Here is a 21186-nt window from a genome sequence, read left to right on the forward strand (position 1 = left end):
AGGATACAAAGGTATGTACCCTCCATGTTATTCTTAAGTTCCTTTGGGATGGTTTGATAAAACAGTATATATTTACTGCAAATTGGGATGGGATGGACTCCGCGTTATGAGGGATAAAAGCAGAACCCAAGAATGCGGGCGGGAAAAAATTTAGCGCCATATGATATCAAAAAGTCTAGATGATTAAATTTCTCCATATATATATTTTCTGATATAAAAATAAACGAAATATTTTAAAACGTCTCATTATCTAAAGAGAGTCCTTAATTAATAGTCCTTATCAAGATGTTCACATTAATCCAAGGCAAAGGGATCAATGAAGAAAATAGGCCAATTAAATGACTAAAAATATAATTAACACTTTTTTAATTTCATTTTATTGAAAACCAATATTTTTTGGGTGACGACGCATTTACAATTAATTATTTTAATTAACATTAAGTTGTATTAAAGGAAATGAAATAAACAAAAACAAAAAATTGTTGTGAAAATTAAAATAATACTATTACACACAAAGGGGCTGAAAAAAACAAAACAAAAAACAATACTTAAGTTGTGTTATTATTTTATTAATTAATAATTATATAAGAAAATAATGCCCAACAGTTTCAGGTACAAATTTTTAAATCTCATATTACATTAGTGTTTTTTTTTTTTTTTATTAAGATCTTACTTAAGTTTAAACTTTAAAGTTAATTATTAAGGTTTATTAATAATGTTGGTTGGGTTCTCGCTTGAAACATTTTTTTTTTTTTGGTAATGACGGAGCGAAGTTTAAGTTTAAAGGGTTTAAGCTGCAATTTCCTTGTTATCGTTTCCCTTTTCTTCATCAGTTTTGTTGTTAATGATCAACTGGTTTTCATTTCCATTAGTATCAGCATCAATAGACATATTTTGAACAGCGGTAGTGGCTAATTCCTCCAGGGAGGCTGGATTCTCGTCAGTTGGAGTGACATCGTTGCTGCTGTTACTTTGGCTTGAATTAGCAATTTTATTCTGACGAACTTCCTCAACTCGTTTAATTCGTTCGGAGACTTTCTCTTGCAATAATTTCAGAATAATGGCTCGATTTTCTTCAGCCAATTCCAACTTTTTGCTTTGCTTCTCACGGAGTTGCTCCTTTTGATCTTCGTTAAATTTACGGATTTTTTCAATATGTTGATCGTGTTCTTTCAAACGTAATTGCAAAGCTGCAATTTGAGCTTCACGGACCTCGGTAGCGTGTCCAATCTTGCGTTCAATGCTATTCATCAATTCTTCAATCTGAGATGAAACAGTTTGACGAACTTCTTCAACGTGTTGCAAAACAGCTTTAACTTTATCTTGTTTCTCTTTAATCAAAGCTTCACGATTTTCTTTATTAGCTTCCATCTTAGTTTCGATGGTTTCTTTCGTGCTTTGGATGAAGCTCTCGAAATATTCTTGTCGTTTTTCCTTAGCTTCTTGGATCTTGCTAAACTTCTCGTTCATTTGGTTTACTCTAAGGTTTTCCAATGACTGCCTTCTTTCCAACGCGGCTTTAAGCTTGTTATCAATATCCTCAACTGTTAGGGGCTTAGACTCAACAGCGGGGGAAATGGCACGCGCCTTAGGTGGGGTAGCGGTCATTGGTTCCGCTAAAATCAGCTCAAACTTAACCCCTCCTTTAGATTCTTCAGTTGCTTTGACAGAAATATCTACATTCTCAATTGAAGCCATTCTCTAATTTTAAAATTAAACGTAATTATTCAAACTAATATTTTATACAAAAATTACGATTAAGCCTAAACCTGTCTATAAGAGTAATGGCACCTACTTGCCTTTGACTGTATTACGCTCTATGGGTAGTTAACATGGAGTGCCACTACTCTATTTATTCTTTAGTCTAAACGTTACGTTACACTTTAGTCTAAAAGCCTGGCTGCTAAAGGTTATGGCACCTACTTGCCTTTGACTGTATTAAGCTCTATGGGTAGTTAACATGGAGTGCCACTACTCTATTCTTTAGTCTAAAAGCCTGGCTGCCAAAGGTTAGGCCTACTAATGACATATCGTTTAATACTCTAAAAATAAACTCACCAATTTTTAGTTGTCAAAACAATAAGGAATAATCTCTTCAGAAACTATTTTACAACCAATAATTAACTCTGAATTAAATTAATTATTTTAAAATTATAAGTCGGAGCTCAGACAACTTTTGGCCTCTTTGTTACGAAAGGTTATCTTTGTGTCGAACTCGAACACCAGACAGGGGCCCAGTGGGAGTCAGGAGGTGAAATAAAGTCTAGCACGCGCAAGCCTAGCAAAAAGCGCGCCAAAAAGGACAAAACAACTAGACTTTTGGCGCCATCTATGATTTTCGCATTTCAGACTAGGAGGATTGATACCATTTACACCAAGAGGTTAGGCTACTTGGCAGACAAATTGCGGTACTTAGTAGTTAGGCCTCCTGGTTTAAAAGATATCAACGCTCCTAGTCTAAAAACTATGCATTTTGTTCCCGCCAAAAACGTCTAATTTACCGTTTATATTAGTCTGAACCCGGTTGGTTGGCTGGAACATTTTAGAAATTAATTTCTTTACCAAAAAACACTTTTATTTGATGAAAAACTAATAAAACAAATGCTACAAATATTAGAAAAAACTGAGAACAATAAATGTTTATAGAAAAAAACCCCTTTCAAACCAAACACATAAATATGGGCAAATATTTGACTAGAATATCATTTATATTAACTGATTACGCGCGAAATTAATATTATTATTACGACTTGTTTATATACATTTTAAGCGAGTTTTAGTGCATAATATCATTGGATTAAATTAAATAACACGTACTAACTAATGTTTTAAGTATTTAGTATAAGCTTATAATGTAAAAATTGTGCAATTAACCATGTTTCAATCTAAAATTCTGCAAAGGCTTAGTTACTTTCGTACTATATTCTATTATTCTTTCAATAAATATATAGGTTTTTTTTTTCCTTGCTAGATCTTCGCGAGTTTTAAAAATGTTCCCTCCCTTTTTACCCAGAATGCATTGAGATTATTTACTCTAAATAGGAGTTTCACTAACTTTTTCTGTTGAATAACAAAAATATCACAAACTCGGTCTGCATCCTGCAAAAAATGTCCCTCCTACATGGTTAGAAGTTGATCATCGCGATCCCTGTCCTCATTTCGAGGAATATTTTCATTGATTCCCCTATAAGCATTTTGTTCCCGTCTTCCACCACATCGGCAAACAAAATCACAACCATCCTTTAAATGATATCAAAAATTATGAATTAACATAGTAAGTATGGTTTCTGATATCACCCCCAATATGGCGTCAATTCTTTTTTTTTTTCTTTTTCTACATAGACTAAAAAATCTTTATTTAAACTAAGCAGACGACTCTTATCCACCATCTTGGGGTAAAATTAAAAGAAATGGAATAACCTCAATATGTCCGTTTTTTTATCTGTTTAGACATAGCCCACTCGATCACGTGCTCCATGACGCAATCACGCAAACTGTTAGCGCGAGTAGCTTGCCTCGAGGAGCGCGTGATCGAGTAGGCTATGGTTTAGTCTAAAAAACTCCTTGTTCAAAATAAACAGACATCTTGGGGTAAAATTAAAATAGAAATAAGTAAGGCAAACTAACAGCTTGGAGGTTGCCAAAGTCCTTCCAAAAGGAATAATTTGGAATTTGTTCTAAGCCTTGGGCACCAACGACAAATCGTCGGTAGAAAAATCCCAGTAACAAATAAAATCCAAATCCAGTGAAAACACTACCCCAAAATAAATATTATATACATTGCCGTTGTTTTTTAACCAATAAATCTCGAGAGACTTACAGAATACAAAATATGGAACCAGAGCTTAATTTTTCTTCTTTTTCAGCACACGCTAAACTACTTCCAAATTCAAACCAATAAAAGCAATGGGGAGATTCCATGGCTAATGTTTCTCCGATAACTCTCAAATCTTTCTAACATATTTTAAAATATATTTACTAATAGTAATTTTATTCCCTATGCATGTGCCAAGGCATAAATGATACATCGTCTGCTTCAGAGTGGAAAATAATACCAGATTTTGGCTCTGAAGCAGACGACGCATCTTGACTCAGAGCTCTTTAAGCCTTGGTAAACGCATGTGCCAAGGCATAAATGATGCATCGTCTGCTTCAGAGTTGAAAATATTACCAGATTTTGGCTGTGAAGCAGACGACGCATCATGACTCAGAACTCTTTAAGCCTTGCTAAACGCATGTGACAAGGCATAAATGATGCATCGTCTGCTTTAGAGTCCAAAATATTACCAGATTTTGGCTCTGAAGCAGACGACGCATCTTGACTCAGTTAGAAAAAAGCTCCTTAAGCCTTGGCACGCGCATCGGGAATAGGGTGGATTGAAATTGTTGACTAAAAAGTGTAAACTAACTCCAATTGTTTCAGGATCACAAACAATCATGATATTAGCCATTCTACTTGAATTGTTGCATACATTTGTGTAACTATCGCCACCAAAATAAGTCAAAAGAAGCCAATTGGCTAAGAAGAAATAAAGACACATAAGCATACTCAACATAATCATCAAGATTATGACAGAGCTTGCTTACTCCCAGCAATGATTTCTGTATTGTTAAATCTTCCCAAAGTGTAATTTTCTGATTTGTTTGAAAATTTGTACTGTACCACCCCTGAATTTGTTAGAGCAGGGTCAGGACTGGCACATATTCCTATTTTGTATAAAAATTCCTCTTTTCCTTTGTTATTATACTCAACAGCTTCAAGTCTAAAACATGAATAATTAACAAATTACACCAGTAATTTGTTGTTTTTGGGGTAAATATCTGCTTACGTTTTGCCATATAGGGGTGCCAGTCGTTTTAAAAGAGCCTGCTCGGTTTTAGGTGTGTTTGCGTGAAGTGTGCATTCCTGTTGACTTCCGTGAGATTCAACAAATACCATGAAAAATATGAGACATAAAGAAATCATCTTATTTTTACACATAACTGTGTTGAGAGAGAGACTTATTTTGATAGTCATGATCTAAAGGCTTTATCACCCCTGAATCATTTAATTTCTATCTTAAAAACTAAAATTAATTCTCAATGAAGATGCATTTATCAAATTTGTATCGAGTAACCCATAGCCATAGCACTACGTAATATGCATTATTGTTTACCCCTGAAATCTACACTTTCCAGCATTAGTTTCGGTATATGCAAACATTGCACTGAACGCACTACCCCCCTTCCTTTCCCGCCAAGCCGCCGTCCCCATTGAGTTGAGAAAATTACCACTAGAGTGGCCTTTCATCCGCAAGGATGTAGACCAAAATGAACTCTATCACGCGCTTGTGGCGCCATCCCGGTGCAAAAAAGGGAACAAACAGAAAAGGCGGGAAATTTGACTAATTTCAAGAATACATGTTAAAGGCGGAAATTTAAAGTTCGTTTTCGAGATGGCGACACCATCGTTTGATAAACTTGGTGCCTGTCCGTCCGTCCCATTGCTTTAAAAGTTGTCCCCCGTTCCCCCAATAGGCAGCTTAACGCAAATTTGTTTGTTGTTTGGTACATAAAGTCATAGTTTGACTTTTGAAGACCGCCTTGTCTTATTGGTTATGATTATCACAGTTATTGTATATAAAAGTAAGAAATGCATACATTTGGTTATAGGTATCACAGTTAGTTGTATATAAAGTAAAAATACACAGAAGAAAAAAAAACAAAAAGAGAAAATAAAACATAAGGCCACTCTAGTGGTAATTTTCTCAACTCAATGGCCGTTCCCGCGGACTGCTAAGTCACGGAGTCACGTGACGTCACGGTACAAAGATTTTGTATAAAAGGTTCATGACCCCGAAAATAAGAGCGTTCGTGATTGACTGAAATCACAAACTCGGATAATCGTAATAAAATATATAATTCCTTATTTCCCAGGAACATACTACCTGCCAGTAACTTTGGTTACAAAATAAATATTTTTACCTGCTTCCAATAAATAAATAAGAAATTTCAATATTAATCAAGATAAAAACCGGTTTCTAGGTAAGTGAACGCACCGAGTAAAAGTAGCTTGTCAGCTAGCTACGTCACCACGCCTCTGCGCTCTGCTAGGCGCTAGTAATCATATATGCTAGTAATAGCAATCTTCTATTAATAAAAAGTTTGGAAAAATGGCAAGCGCTATGGTTATCGAACGCGGTCCGATTTCAACTGGTCACAAACAGAAAGAAATAGAAATGATAAATCAAATTGGTAAATATTAATTAAGTTTCGATAATTTAAACAATTTTTCCCCAAAACCGCTATTTCTTTAACTCTTAAACATACTAGAAAAGTATTACATTAAATTAGGCCAAGGCTTCGCAATTCTAAACTGCTTACTCATTTGATATTTCATTCACAAAAGCAAATGCGAATAATTTTAAGCCTTTGAATTTCAAAAATCTTGTTAAATGTCGGAGATATTTTCTAAATTTCAACAAATTACTTTAGCCGAATTTCACGATGAGGTTTTGGACGAAGAAAACATCAAAATTAAAGAACAACAGATATTGGATTTTGGCAAACAATTATGCGAAAATGGCAAAGCGGAAGAAATGGCTACGTTAATAAAAATATCCCGGCCTTTTGTAAATCGAATAAGTAAAGCTAAAGCCGCTAAATTGGTACGCGCCTTAGTTGACATGTTTTTAGACATGGAAGCCGGTACTGGTAAAGAGGTAAGTTAAAATTAAGGTTAGATCTAAGAGCATAATCTTAAAGGGAACAAAAAAACAAATTATAGGTCGAACTTTGCAATGAATGCATAGAATGGGCCAAACAAGAAAAGAGAACATTTCTTAGGCAGTCTTTAGAGGCCAGATTAATCGCTTTGTATTATGATACCGGTAAATACACAGATGCCCTACAATTAGGCAGCACGCTTCTTCGTGAACTTAAAAAACTGGATGACAAAAACCTTCTTGTCGAGGTTCAACTATTGGAAAGCAAAGTCTACCATGCCCTAAGCAATTTACCCAGGGCCAGAGCCGCTTTAACATCAGCGAGAACAACGGCCAATGCCATTTATTGTCCACCCAAACTTCAAGCAGCCTTAGATTTGCAATCTGGTATCTTGCACGCTGCAGATGAAAGAGATTTCAAAACAGCCTTCTCATATTTCTACGAAGCTTTTGAAGGATATGACTCCATTGATAACCCCAAAGCATTAACCGCCCTGAAGTACATGTTGTTATCCAAAGTCATGTTAAATTTGTAAGGGAAACCACGAGCTAATTATTAATTAATTAATTAATTTGGGATTAATTAAAACAAAAAAACACTAATTTGTAGACCGGAAGATGTTCATTCTATTATTTTGGGCAAATTGGCATTGAGATACGCGGGTAGCGAAGTTAACGCTATGAAAGCCGTTGCCCAAGCCAGTCATAAAAGATCTTTAGCTGATTTTCAAAGCGCATTAGTGACTTATCAAAAAGAATTGGTTCAAGATCCAATTATTCAAGCTCATTTGGATAGACTTTACGATAATATGCTTGAACAAAATCTCTGCCGTATTATTGAACCTTACTCCAGAGTTCAGGTTATTAATTAAAATAAAAGGAATTAAATTAATTTAATTAGCTTATTTAATTTAATTTCACCTTTTCTTCATTTAGGTTGAACACATAGCAAAAACTATCGCACTTCCAATGGACACTGTTGAAAAAAAGCTATCTCAAATGATCTTGGATAAAAAATTTAATGGTAATTAATTCTAAGTACTAATTAATTAATTAAGATTTTATTCCAGATTTTAGGAGTTTTTTTTAATTTTTTGGGGGTCAATAGGTATTTTAGATCAAGGTGAAGGTGTGCTCATTGTATTTGAAGATACAGCTGTAGATAAAACTTACGAAGCTGCGTTAGAAACAATACAAAGCATGGGAAAAGTGGTCGATTCTTTATATCATAAAGCGAAAAAATTATCCTAAATAAAAGACTTAACAACTATAACTTTTTAACTAATTTGAATATTTGATAAAAATGCTAAAAATAAATTTGACCTGTTTCTGTTTCTTTTTCTTTTGGCCTATAAAATTGTTTGGAATAAAAAAAACAAAAACCACAAATAAATAAATAAATATAAAAAAATCTCTTCATATTTTTTTTTTCTGCCTTATTTCATTTAATAAAAAACTAAAAAAGCGCTGTTTGAATTTTTATTTTAAAATTTGTTAAGAAAAAAAAAATAATAAAGAGAACTTATTTTCGTCTTTGAAAGAATGATAATGGGGTTTTCTTTTAGTTGTTATTAGAAGTCTATAGTTACTTAGCATCTTGGTAGAGTGGTAAGTATTAAGGACTAGACCATCTTAACTAATTTTATTTATCATAACAATTAAAATAACTAGGCCTATATTTGTATAATAGTAAAAAATAAAACGATGTTTTTCTTACCAATACCTTATACTGCTGGTCAAAAAAAGGGAATAGACAGTTTTGATGAAACTAAGATAAAGAGGGAAAGACATGGGGGGTAAAACGTCGCCTTCCATCTCGCTATTTGGCGCCTGCGCTGTAGTATTTTTGTATCATGAGAGTGCATGCGCAGAGACGGGTGGCAATGTATCAACCCCCTCCCCCCCTGTATGTCCCGATACTGAGGGTTGCCTACCCATTTTTTACCTCGAAAGGGTCTATTTGCCTTCCTGACCTGTGCAGAATAAATAAATAAATAAAGAAATACACTATTTTAGCTATTCATGTCAGTTATCAGTCATGAATACACATATTTTGACAATGAATATCCCAGCTATCATCTGTAAGTCATGGGAGGGGTCAAGATAAGACAGACGACTGGAACTGGAATCACTAAGAACTCTACATGCATTAAAACCTTAATTATAGCTTAAAAAAAGGTTCAATAGTCATGGAATTAAGCCTAATATTGGCCCTAAAATTTAAGTATTTCTCAAGGACAAAAGGTCTATAAAATATATCAAAGAAAATGACACCCTACGACGACGTAAAAGTGAAAGAAAAAAAAAACGTTTTTAGCCCCAAATTCTACTGTCAAGGGATGCTATTCCATTTAATCAAGGAGTATTACTACTTCATATTATAGAACGTTGATAAAAAAATATATTAATATGATGAGTAAGCTTTGGGAAGATTCGCCTAAGGGGGACCTTGTTAAAAAGTTGTAGCTAGAAAAAGGGCAGGGATAGATTTTAAACCAATGATTATATCGTTAGATGACATCATGGATCTAAACTAACGCATGGGCAGACTAAGCCGAACCTTTTCTCTCTCCTAGATCCCGTTGCCATGGTAACCCCACTTCTCCAGAGAAATTTTGATACCCGACTAAAATATACAGCGTCTCGACTACATGGATTTTAGAAAATTGAGAATGAAATCAATTCATATATTTTAAAGGGATTTTGACAGTTCAATGATATCTAATCTTTTGAGGAGAACCAGGCCTGATTTAAATTGTAGAAATTGTACTATAATCAATTCCGAATCATGGCAAAGGTACTGTGTAGTTAAAAGTAAGGCGATTACGCATTTTCAAGGTAAAGAGTTTTTTGATTGGTACATGAGCTTGAACCCAATGATAGTTTACAATGCTTAACGCCTGTATAAATGTTCTACCCGCTGCACATTGGTGCTAAGAGGGAACTTTACCCCAAAACATAAATAACACATTACATTATTAAGTTATAAACACCAATCGAAAGAGCTTTCTACCAAAGAATAATGTTTAAAAAGAGGAACCCATATAAGAACTGAGAACGTATGAAAAGCCAGCTTAGGTTTCTACCAGCTGACAGTCGTACACTGTGGGAGGACTGGAAATAATGGATGAAAAACCGATATCGCTAACCTACAGCCCAATTGTATCTCTGAGTTATTGTGAAAAACGATAGCCCCACGCCTAACCCGAAAACATTGAAATTCGAGTCGCTGCATCCATCGAAAAAAAGGGACATATCTAACAAATGAAAATATAGACGCCAAGGCCTATTCATTTACATTTAATTTTTCAGAGCTGTGGCGAGAATCGTTCAGTGAATAATTTATGAGTTGCCCAGGCCGAATTTCTCCGTAATATACGGTCGTGTTCCCTTCTATTCTGTAAAGATGAGACTACCTACTTCTAGGCCTCTCCATTTGATCCCTCTCTCTCTCTCTGAATATTTCCCTTGGACTTGGGTTGGAGTAAGAAACTGCAGCAACATGCGTAGCCTCAAAGCTAAGAGTCTGTTCTTATCAACTTACGCTTATCTATCGACAAATTCAGGAATACATTTCCCACTTTATCGTGACGTCACACCCTCCTATCTCTTTCCCAGCTTTTGGCGACCATATTGGAAGTCGTCAGCTCAGACCACACAATTTGGACTACCAATAGACGTATTTGCCCGTAGAACTGAAGCGGTACCAAACATGGCCGCCCACTGCCAAAGCTAACCTCTTACGTTTTTACCTAGGGACTGACGTCACAACTGAGATAGCTCTATATTAACGTCACGTCCCCGTAGCTCCTCCCCTCTCAGTACCACTCTATTGAATAAGGGGAACTTGACGATGGTTTCCTTGCAAACCCAGACGTTCGCGTTAGAATGGTTAGAGTATAGCCTTCGCTGGGTTAGTTAGTCCACTGTCCTATGGTTCTGGGTGAGTCGTTGCTAGGTTACGGTCTATATTGAATCGCGGAACAGCCCCTGAGATTGGCCCATTCAGTGGTTGCGCTATTGCAGGCTTTCCCTTCAGTCTCTCCGAGTGTGGAGCGAAGAGAATCGAAACTAGTCGTTCGCGCGTATCTTTCACCCTCCTTTACCAGAGACGAAAATTTTTCGATATCTGGTTGGATCTAGGGTTAGTGGACGACGCGTACGACTCTCGTCTCTCGCCCCTACGAAGCTTTCTTCACTCCGCTGCTACGGCATTTTCGGTGGTGCCCTTTTTCCGCATTATCGAGCAGTCTCCGAGAGTGACCTTTAAAAAATAATGCTCTCAATATACGACTAAATTCGAGTATTAATCGTACAAGTACCGATAGAGTTGTTCGTTCGTCACTTAAAAAATGATAAGTTTGACTGACAAAACTCGGGATTGTTTCGAGAAAAAGGAACGATTTCTTTAAAGGGAAAATTACAAGCCAAGGGGAAAAGGGAAATGACGTCGCGAAAGTTACGTAAAAGCTTCGGTTTGTTCGTATTCGTGGGATAGCACCCTTCCACCCCAGAAAGGAAAATTCCTACGTGGTCTTTTTTGGGTAAGATTATATTATATTTCACTTTGATTGAGTGTCTGTCTCTTTATTTGTTTCAAAATGTATTCCGTGTTAACGTAAAGTATGAACCTCCGATCGTTCAAATTTCAAATCGAAATCGTGTTTTACTAAGTATTTTTAGCACGAAAATTTATGACGTCATAGTGTGTCTGACCGCATAGGGTATCCCTAAAAAATCGACAACAGCTTGGATTATAACCGTGTTTTCGGAATAAAATCCAATTAGACATGAAAAAATGTATAAGTCGAAGTTGTCAATCGATCTAAATTTGCGATAAGAGAACTTCCAAGATATTTATTATCGTACGAAAATTGCCACGATATTTTTTAGAATATATATTAAGCTCGAACCAATATTTTAAATTCCCACGCTTCTGTTTGACTATCATTAAGATTTTTTCATTGATATGTTTTTTTTTCTTGTTTTTTTTAATAGAGTGCATTGTTTTATTAATTCAAGATTTATTTTAGGATTTTCCATATCAAAGTTCAAATACCATCCTTGTCTAAATATTTTTTTAGGAGTTATCAACTTGAGACAACTTTAATTTTATTTAAATATATTTTATCTGTAATGTCAATATTAGGTCTATAAATAAACTTTTCATACTTTACGTTAATAAACGCCAATATTGAAAGTGGTAAATGATTGAATAGCATATTTTAAATCAACAGAACCGCGCCTTCTCGATAATTTCGTATCTTCGTTAAAGTTTTCGTAATTAGAAGATTTTACGAGAGGTGGCCATAGAAAATCCCACGAGGGACAACAACTTCCGTTTTAAAGTTTAAAGAAACTAGACGTATCACGCGTAAATTAACGCGCCATTTTCTTTGTCCAAAACGTCCTCGAGTAAGACCGTCATAATTCCTTCCACCACCGTCACCGAGAGTAAAATGGGCACCGTGTTGAGTTTCTCGCCCAGGGACCGGAAACCGGCGTACGGCGACTACAACCTGAATAGCTTCAACTACGAGCAACTCAACAATGTCAAAAACAAGGAGAAATCGTCGGTCAGCGAAAAGCTAAACTTGAACATAAACAATAATAACAACCACAACAACAACCACCACCACCACCAGCACCACAACCATACGAACGGGGTCCTGCTCCGCGATGGCAAAGACGTCAACTCCGGGAGCAAAGATGTCGGAGGAGGGGTTGGCGGGGTCCTAGGGTTAGGGCAGCAAGGGGACAGGGGGAACAACAATACCTTGAAAAAACACTCCCTCTTCATCAACGCCCTCAGCTGGAAACACTTCAACGTTTCTAGCAAGAAAAAGGCGGCCGAGAAGAACAAAAATCAACAATGTCCTCCGTCTCAACAAATCCACAATCAGCACCACCTGCACCATAACCAGCGTCAACCTTTGGATAACATAAACTCGCTGGTCGACAATAACCGCAACATACAGAAATCCTTGTCCTGTTACAACCTAAAAGGGAATTCCACCAGCCCCGCTGATAATCGACACTCCGAGAAGAATGGCGGACTCCAGCAAAATCAGAACAACTACAACCACTTGGTCGTTACCTCGTCGACGGGTAAAGCGGCGCCTCCGCCATTGCCCCCGAAACCGGCCATTTTGTCCGCTCACGGTCTGGTTCGAGTGCCGCCCGGTACCACTCCGTCTTCGCACCACCATAACGTCTCCTCCGTCGGCACGGTCAACGGAAATATCACCACTACCACGACCATTACGTGCGCCTCTTCGGCTTTAGCGGCAGCCGCGAGATCGGCCAGCGTTCTACCCAGCCCGCGCAAGAAAACGGTCATCCAAGCGTCCACGTCGGAACTGCTTCGTTGCCTGGGCGAATACTTGTCGCGCAAGTGCCGCCGTCTTCACGACTTCCAACCGGGCGACGCCGTGCTTTGGCTCAGAACTGTGGACCGGTCCTTGCTCTTGCAAGGCTGGCAAGACATCGCGTTCATTAACCCGGCCAACGTCGTCTTTCTCTACATGTTGATCCGCGATCTCGTTGCCGAAGACATTGACAGCGAACGAGAATTGCAGGCCATGGTGCTGACCTGTCTCTATCTCTCCTACGCCTACATGGGCAACGAGATATCCTACCCGCTGAAACCCTTTCTGGTCGAAGAGGACAAGGAAAAGTTCTGGGATCGTTGCTTAGTCATCATTAATTCCCTCAGCGGAAACATGCTGAGGATTAACAGCGAACCCAGCTTCTTCACCGAAGTCTTTACGGAGCTAAAGGCTTGCTGCTCCCCCGTTATCTAAAAAAACACAACCTAACCTAATCTAATCTATTCATAGATTGAAAAAATACAACGTTATTACTTAGATATTATTATCCGCAATATCTGAATTACCAAAAAAAATGGGGATTATAAAGTGATTATAATCTGATCCACCATCTTTCTCACAAAAGTCAACAATTCTTTCTAATAGAAAGAATTCAAAAAATACAGAAAAAAATTGATGAAAATCAACCCATCCAGATAAATAATACATTAATTAAGAAAAAAACAAAGCCAAAATAACGAGTTTATCTTTAAGTTATTAAATGGGGGAAATGTTTAAAATTAATATAAGATAGTGTTTCGCCTAAAGTGGATTAAAAAAAGGCCAAAAGGGTTATTATTTCAAACCAAGAGAAAACAATCATGTATTTATAACAAAAAAGAAAAAAATACTTAGAAAATCTTCCGTTAAACTTATGAGATAATGCAGAACATTTTAATTTATATTATATTGATATAAATATAGTTATTTAAATAAATTAATTAATTAACTCTCTCCTCCCTGGAAAATTAACCTCCCACAAGTTAAAACATCTTATATTTAACCGAAATAAGAACTACACATAATCAGAATCATAATAATAAATTTACGTTACTGTAAATAAGTTGAAAAGTAAATTGAGCGTGTCTAGTTTCTCAGACATTTTGAGATAAGTTTAGGAAAAAGTCAGAATTGCTTTTCAAGCTGTCAGAACACTCAGAATTCTTTGAAACTAGACGCAAACTCTTACCAAGAAACCAAGCATAAAATACAATAAAAAAAAACCAAACAAAATAAACCTAAAGAAAAATTCAAAAATGTCTGACATTCAGATGCAAAAAAAAAAAATTAAAAAATATTAGAATTAACCAATAAATACATAAAAACAACAAAGATTGATACAGGTTGTAGAGGCGATATAGTTTTTAGTAGCGTGTAGTTTTAATTGAAAAATGAATAATTAATTAACGTAACTAAATAGAAACAAACGAAAAAAACAAAAACAAAAAAATGTTATAAAGTAGTCATCAAAAAAGTTGCGCGAGTATGGTCTTGTTCTTATATAAAAATTATCACAATTTAAACAAAAAAAAACCAAAGGGATTTGTGAAATATGGGGATTGGAACAATATATGAAAATATTATAAATGTTTTTGATACGGTGTGATTGTAAAGATGAAATAATATTGAAAAAAATGCCAGTGAAACTATAAAATGATGGGGTGCTAAGACAATTCGAACAAGCTGATGATTTAGATTTTTTTCAAAAGAAAAATAGGGTGTTATTTTATGGCTAAGTGACGTCATATATTTAAAATTTGGCAATTCCTCGATATCAACTACAATTTAATTACGAATTATTATATATGGAGCATTTTAATTAAAGAGTATAATAATTTAGATTGCGATCTTCGGTAAATTTCTTAAATTATTATAATATCAAGTTATAAAACAAGAAAAAATCTCTTTCAATTATAGTATATGGCTTCATTAAGTTCCCAATTAGCATTCTCTCATTGAATCTCATTTTTCACTGAACACAATAGAGACTAATGATTGATTTAATTAACTGTTTAATTAATTTTCATTCTACCCCGTGTAAGATATTTTTTTTATTAATTTTTGTCATAACTTAATACTATTTTCTCAATATATTATTAAGCGAGCCCCTGTAAACGAGCTTTTCCCTGAGCTTTGGTGTGCAGCGTGTGAAACATTTCTACAGGGGCTATAGGAAATACACGTTATCATTTCACCCTGTTTGTTAGCTTACCCTTATAACATAATATTTAATATTTTTGAATTAAAATGACTCCATATATAATACAAGTAATTTTTTAATCGTTAAATGACGTCTCAACTGCCATTAAATCCCTATAGCTTTAAATAAAAAAAGCTCAATCCATCCCAAAATAATTCGCGTTTAAAAAAAATAAATAATTAAAATAAATTATTATTCGGCCGATTGTGCAATGTAGACTTAAGGAAATACTCCCAAAATAATATATATATACGTATAAATTATTAATAAAATCACGAATTTATCAAAAATAATAGCCGGGGTTTGTGGAAAATTTCAATTTCAATAAATAAATAAAAAGGTAGAGCGAAGAACTGGCATTAAGATTCTAAACAGATCGCATTGACGGAGAAAAGCAGTGAAGGGGGAAACGTAAAATTATACATCTACCCATAGCATACGAATAATTCAAGGCTAAGGCTTAAGTTTCGGGAAATCAAAGCGTTAGAAAAGAGAATCTAGAAGCCTCTAGATGTAGAGAATACTCGGAATAGCCGGCAGAAAATGGCGGAGAAGGGTCTCGTATCGATCCCTGTAAGGTTCCAAAGAACCGCTTACTACGCAGTCGCCGCTTGGCCAGCCAGAAAGTGACGTATACGTCCGACAAAATGCATCCGCGAATCGCCGATGAATACCGTTGAAAGCTGAAGATTGCTTTTCTCTAGTGACCAAGGCATAGCGCCTTTTCCTTCCCGCTTTTCCCTTTATTAACAAACTGATTATTTAAAGAGAGAGATGAGAAATAGGCTTAGGACTAACGAGAGCCTCAGCTCGCGCCTAAATTCACAAACCTCCCACGAGGAAGAAGGCGGGAATCAAAATTGGGAAAAGGGAAAGCTTGAATTGAAATAGTAGAATTGTAAAGAGACGGGAGGGCGTTAAGCCTAACGATTTAGCTTGGCTTTTCGAGGGAAAAGTCCCATTAGTAAACTCGCGACTCTAAGCTTTACTTGCCGAAAATCGAAATAACCCTAATCAAATATGTCTAACTTCTTAATGACAGAATTGGCTCTACCTTGTTTTTCTATTTTTAAGCCTATTTTTCTGTTTTAAACGAAACAAACACGCGAGCAAGCTCAATAATGTAACCTAAGGTTCCTTGTTTTGAGTAAATTTTAAGCCTCGTGCAATATTTTACACCGCATGTTCATTTAATTAATTCGTTTCGAATTTAATTTAAACTTTCACGAATACATATTACTAGCCTGTTAAGCTAATAAAATGTTCTTGAAAGATATTACTAAATTCTATAGGTTTTAATGGGTAATTTTGTTTAAAGTATTCATAATAGTGTTTTAATATTATATTTTTGGGTTAATTATAATTAAAAGGTCTACATAATATAAGCCCATAGGACTATAAAATTAAAATAAACTGATAAAAGATTTAATATACCGCAATTGCAAAAAAGAAAAAAGAATTAAATAATTTTATATGTTTATAATAACTAATAGCTTCGAACTGTGATTTTAATTTCCCTAAAAATCGTAACCTTTCAACACAATTTTTGCAATTATTAATTTTTAAGCAAATGCCAGTTCCCACGTAATCGTAATTTGGATGGTGGTCATTTATAAAACTGTGATTTAATTTTATAATTTTTGAAAAATGTCGCTGTTTAAATTCAAAAAGGTATTTTAAAAAAAGTTGGGGATTTGGAAAAATCTACAAAGCTCGAAATCTGACAATAAAAGATTTCGTTTTTGTCTCGTGATAAATATACCATAAATTAGAGTTTTCGTAAATATATTTGGCCTTGCAGTTTGTTCGTCCGAAGCCTTAGTGCCCTTTGATTTAACTAAATTAAACTAAATATTAAGACAATTAAGTTCGTCATATATTTTGTTTCTCGACTAGATTCCTCTTTATAGATTTTCCCTGATTTAAATTTTCCCTTTATAAATTCTCCCCGATTTCGATTCTCCCTTTATAGATTCTCCCTGATCTCAATTCTCCTTTTATTTATTATACGATTTCGATCTATTTCGTATCAATTTAAAGATTTAAACGTGATTTATCCAAATCCGCAACCAAACCAACATTTATTAATCATTTGCTCTTGTATCAGAAACACAACATTGAGTCACACCCTACAATTCGAAAAACTGATATCCGTGACCCTATAACCTTTAGAAGAGTGGACATTTTTTTAGTGATAGCCTGTACTTGATTTAGAAATAACTCATACCACCTTCACGGGGGAAATAAAAAGGGTGGAGAAAGGCATTTTCAGGTACACTCTTAGGGCGTGGTAGTAGTAAGAGGGATCGCATCTGAAACTACACATATCCCTCACTCAACGCGGTATATTACCAATGGCAAATAGAAAGAATAGGAAGTAAAAAGGTAGGGAGATTAACGAAGCCTCAGGCAGGGCCCAGTATTACGTTTACGACGCGAGTTTCTTTGGTCGACCAATCAGAGCTCTGCTTTGTGACAATATATTTCCATTACCAGGGTTAATACAAATTTAGAACAACCGTTTTCCCTAAGTTTTCCAGGTTTTTCCCCATATATTTTCCTGAGTTTTCAGGGTTTCTTCACCATATATTTCCCTGATTTTTCCAGGTTTTTCCCATATATTTCCCTGAGTGCTAGTATTAATACGCGAGTTCTCCCCGCGGTGGGGCAGTAAATACGTTCTACCCTATCTCATAGGCAACACTCTCGTTACTGCGTCACTTCCCATAACTTCTATTTGCCATTGATAATACGTTGCTTTAACGATTTTGTTTTTAAAAACACTGTTACGTATAATAAATGTGTTTTATTTTAAAGTGAAGATACACCTTATATCCTCATAAACTCCGCCTTTATTGTAGGAGTCAGTTCTAAGCGATCTAGTGCAAAGGCCAAAAGATGTTTTTAAAAAGAAAGGATATTTAAAAAGTATTTAAAACGGAAGTTGTGTATAATTACTAATTAAATGATAACGATGACGACGAGGAAGAAGAAGCCAAACAAAAAAACATTAAATTAGATATTAATTAATTAATTCAATTAATACGCGAATATTTATCTATTATTTTTTAATCAAGTACAAATTAAGAAATTAAAAGTTTTAGTGGTTATTTGTACCCGTGATTAGTTAAGCAGTTATAGGTATATAATTATAGATATGGAAGTGATTAAGTAATTAACTAGTAACGTGACATTGTTAATTGAATAGTTAATTATGCATAGCTCATTAACTATTGTAACTTTTAACTAAATAATGAAGGAGAAAAATTAAAATTTCAAGTGTAATTAACAACTTTTAACTAAAATTATTTACCTCATATTAATTAACTTAATTGATTAATTGAAATAATTTCAACTGCAGACTTGAAAGGGATGTTTTTCTTATTTAAACAGTATTTAAATGTGATCTTTCAAAGGATACAACTAACTACATAGTTTTTAATTAAATTAAATAATACAGCATTCACTTGATGTTAATTAAAAAATTAAAATTTTATGTCACGCTTCTAGTTAAAATCACTTCCAATATTAGTTTGTACTAAAATAAATTGTCAGCCAATTATGGTTGTGAGTAGATAATTAAACATATTAATTAAATAAAAATTAAAACTGTATTAAAACGAACTGTGTATGATAGAAATCTGTAAAAAAAAAATAAAAACTATTCCAGCCCATTTTTGGTTAAAAAAAAAACATGAAAATGCTCAGATTAAAAATTTCTCAGAATAAAATTAAAAATTAATAAAAATAAAATAAACATATTATTTAATTTAATAAACCGCGATTATTGGGTAAAATATTTTGAAAAAATATTTGAAGTATTATTGTGAATACAACGTAAAAAAAATGGTCCAAACGCAGGTTATTACGAGTGAAAAAATAAAAAATAAGAATATAAATTGTAATATTTCAACACTTAGAGGTAATAAATAAATAAATAAACAACAACAAAAAATGTTCATGAAAAAACAGAAAAACAGATAAAGGTCATGCCACTTGTATATTAAACGAAAGCTGATGAAAATGGAAGAAAAAATATGTAGAGAAACGATCTTAAATCGATATGAAATAAAAAAATATTGATGAAAAGATAAAAGCAGAATATGATAAAAAAAAATATTGTTTATCGAATAACGGAGATAACGACAAAACATTTTCCTGGTATACATATATACATAAATATATAATCTTTTTCTCCCTGTCTTGAGAAAATGTGTCTTGTACAAATACAAAAAAAGGTTGACATTAAAAATGAATCTTAATATATTATAACTATTTTGTATTTATTTAATTATAATAATAATTATTTACTAGTTAGCTATATTCCCACATTATTCTTATTTATCCTTAGTACCCTATTTCCACATCATGCTTAATCGTCCTTGATTTAGCGCTTTACATAAATTTAGTTCTCAGTAATTATTTATAATTTGAAGAAGAGCACTCACAGGGAAGCAAGCTTACAGGGGAAACTCTCCCATGTATTTTCTACCAGCGCCTGTAAAAGTGTTTCACACGCTACACACCGAATTTCAGGGAGAAGCTAGCATATAGGGGCAAGAAAATTTTAAAACTTCTAATACGGAATTTTACATAACGTTCATAACGTCTAAATGTGCTTCAAATATAAGTATATATGGTTTATGTTACAACACACTTAATGTTTACAAATGTTCAAAAATTCGAATTTACTACCACTCAGGAAGATTAGTAATAAAACTAAGTATTATTTCATAAACAAAAATAGGAAAATTTCAATAAGTAAAGTATTATTGATTTCCATTAATAATTGATTTTCACACCATTTTTAAAAGAAATCAATAATGTCCAGCCAGCCAAACTTAGTTGGCGAAAATCTTACAGTCTAACACATTGGGTAACCTAGACAACGGCTAATTTCATATAAAATACTTGGCTATATAAACATACCGTTAATTTACCCAGTTTAAGCAAAGTACCAAGGCTTAGGCATTAGTCTGTACACGTTTTTACGTAAAAAGGTGTTTCTTAAAGTTCCTATTATTACGTTTATAAACAACTAAAACATATATTAAGTCTAAATAGGTCAAAACGCCCATTACCGTGGGAAAAACTCCTTAAACCAGCTAGGGATACAGAAAGTCCAGTAAATGGATTATAAAATTAAAATAACCATCGCAAGAATTCCCGAACCTTATAGTTTCCTTAATACCTTTGGTAATGCCCTTATATTGTCTGTGTGTTTTCCTCTCTACCATCCCTAAGGTTAAACGGGAATAAATCGAATGAATCCCTAGCCTGAAATTAACTCTAAAGGTCCCCAATAGAAGATATAAGAAAACGTAGAAGACGCCTTGCGGTCGTTTTATTATACGCCTGACTTGCGTACCCCCCACCCTTTTCCCGCTTAGAAACATCTCAGGAAGAGATGGAACCAGGAACCAAGGCTTAAAGTAAGTTTCAAGCTAAAACAAGCGCGCCTTGAAATAGCATGGTTTAAGCCTTTGACTGTGGTACAATCTCGAGTTTACGTTTTCGTCAGTTTAAGTCTTCCGTACGTGTAATGGTAGACAATTCACGAGGTACCCTTAAAGACGAGGAATTCCCAGTGAGAGATGAACTATCAATTTTAATATAAGAAAGGCAGCTTCCCCTACATTTATCAAGCTGAGAGAAACAAGATGGAGTGAGCGAAGAAGACCGAGAGTGGAGAAAACGAAGCGATGCCACCATGGGGGGGAGAAGAGAGGGCGGTCTCGTTCCGCCCCGCTTAACTCTATACTATTCTTGCGTCATTCGGAGCTTACATTGCCTGTAAACGTACAGGGAAAGTATTAAATGCATAGGGTGATAGAGTCAATTCTGGTTGACTTCCGGTATATTTTCCCCCATGCCACCAATTTTTAACTTTCCCGCGTTTTTTTCCCACTCATTC

The 21186-nt window shown here is 34.7% G+C and overlaps 5 protein-coding genes across 5 annotated transcripts in view; 2 read left to right on the forward strand and 3 right to left on the reverse strand.

Moving 5' to 3' along the window:
* Positions 1 to 21186, reverse strand: part of LOC149702613 (bone morphogenetic protein 8B-like) — a 265732-nt gene that overhangs the window by 36571 nt on the left and 207975 nt on the right. The gene's annotated exons all lie outside the window — the stretch shown is intronic.
* On the reverse strand, positions 355 to 2238 carry LOC149702615 (uncharacterized). Its single transcript, XM_089866471.1, has 2 exons — positions 2059 to 2238; positions 355 to 1701 (listed from the first exon to the last, which is right to left on the reverse strand). The coding sequence occupies exon 2, from the start codon at positions 1696 to 1698 to the stop codon at positions 790 to 792; it is 909 nt and encodes a 302-aa protein (XP_089722597.1). The 5' UTR covers positions 1699 to 1701; positions 2059 to 2238; the 3' UTR covers positions 355 to 789.
* LOC149702616 (cation-dependent mannose-6-phosphate receptor-like) lies at positions 2626 to 5181 on the reverse strand. Its single transcript, XM_089866472.1, has 6 exons — positions 4830 to 5181; positions 4588 to 4763; positions 4410 to 4519; positions 3821 to 3954; positions 3628 to 3754; positions 2626 to 3240 (listed from the first exon to the last, which is right to left on the reverse strand). The coding sequence occupies exons 1-6, from the start codon at positions 5015 to 5017 to the stop codon at positions 3118 to 3120; spliced, it is 858 nt and encodes a 285-aa protein (XP_089722598.1). The 5' UTR covers positions 5018 to 5181; the 3' UTR covers positions 2626 to 3117.
* Positions 6079 to 8171, forward strand: Rpn6 (regulatory particle non-ATPase 6). The gene is made up of 6 exons (XM_089866470.1): positions 6079 to 6234; positions 6475 to 6701; positions 6767 to 7236; positions 7315 to 7564; positions 7641 to 7728; positions 7813 to 8171. Exons 1-6 carry the CDS (start codon positions 6153 to 6155, stop codon positions 7953 to 7955), a joined length of 1260 nt encoding a protein of 419 aa, XP_089722596.1. The 5' UTR covers positions 6079 to 6152; the 3' UTR covers positions 7956 to 8171.
* Cdk5alpha (Cdk5 activator-like protein) lies at positions 10617 to 19543 on the forward strand. Its single transcript, XM_089866469.1, has 2 exons — positions 10617 to 11248; positions 11942 to 19543. Exon 2 carries the CDS (start codon positions 12164 to 12166, stop codon positions 13505 to 13507), a length of 1344 nt encoding a protein of 447 aa, XP_089722595.1. The 5' UTR covers positions 10617 to 11248; positions 11942 to 12163; the 3' UTR covers positions 13508 to 19543.

Source organism: Phalangium opilio, unplaced genomic scaffold (assembly GCF_054372755.1).
Source record: "Phalangium opilio isolate 3A_F unplaced genomic scaffold, DU_Popi_V2 ptg000017l_1, whole genome shotgun sequence".
NCBI lineage: Eukaryota > Metazoa > Arthropoda > Arachnida > Opiliones > Phalangiidae > Phalangium > Phalangium opilio.

Coding starts and splice junctions, on each gene's coding strand:
- LOC149702615 (XM_089866471.1), bottom strand. CDS start 1,698: ATGGCTTCAATTGAGAATGTAGATATTTCTGTCAAAGCAACTGAAGAA.
- LOC149702616 (XM_089866472.1), bottom strand. CDS start 5,017: ATGACTATCAAAATAAGTCTCTCTCTCAACACAGTTATGTGTAAAAAT. Junction 4,520..4,587: donor TACAGAAATCATTGCTGGGA/GTAAGCAAGCTC, acceptor ATTTCTTCTTAG/CCAATTGGCTTCTTTTGACT. Junction 3,755..3,820: donor GGTTCCATATTTTGTATTCT/GTAAGTCTCTCG, acceptor ATTTTGGGGTAG/TGTTTTCACTGGATTTGGAT.
- Rpn6 (XM_089866470.1), top strand. CDS start 6,153: ATGGCAAGCGCTATGGTTATCGAACGCGGTCCGATTTCAACTGGTCAC. Junction 6,235..6,474: donor AGAAATGATAAATCAAATTG/GTAAATATTAAT, acceptor AAATTACTTTAG/CCGAATTTCACGATGAGGTT. Junction 7,237..7,314: donor TCCAAAGTCATGTTAAATTT/GTAAGGGAAACC, acceptor ACTAATTTGTAG/ACCGGAAGATGTTCATTCTA.
- Cdk5alpha (XM_089866469.1), top strand. CDS start 12,164: ATGGGCACCGTGTTGAGTTTCTCGCCCAGGGACCGGAAACCGGCGTAC.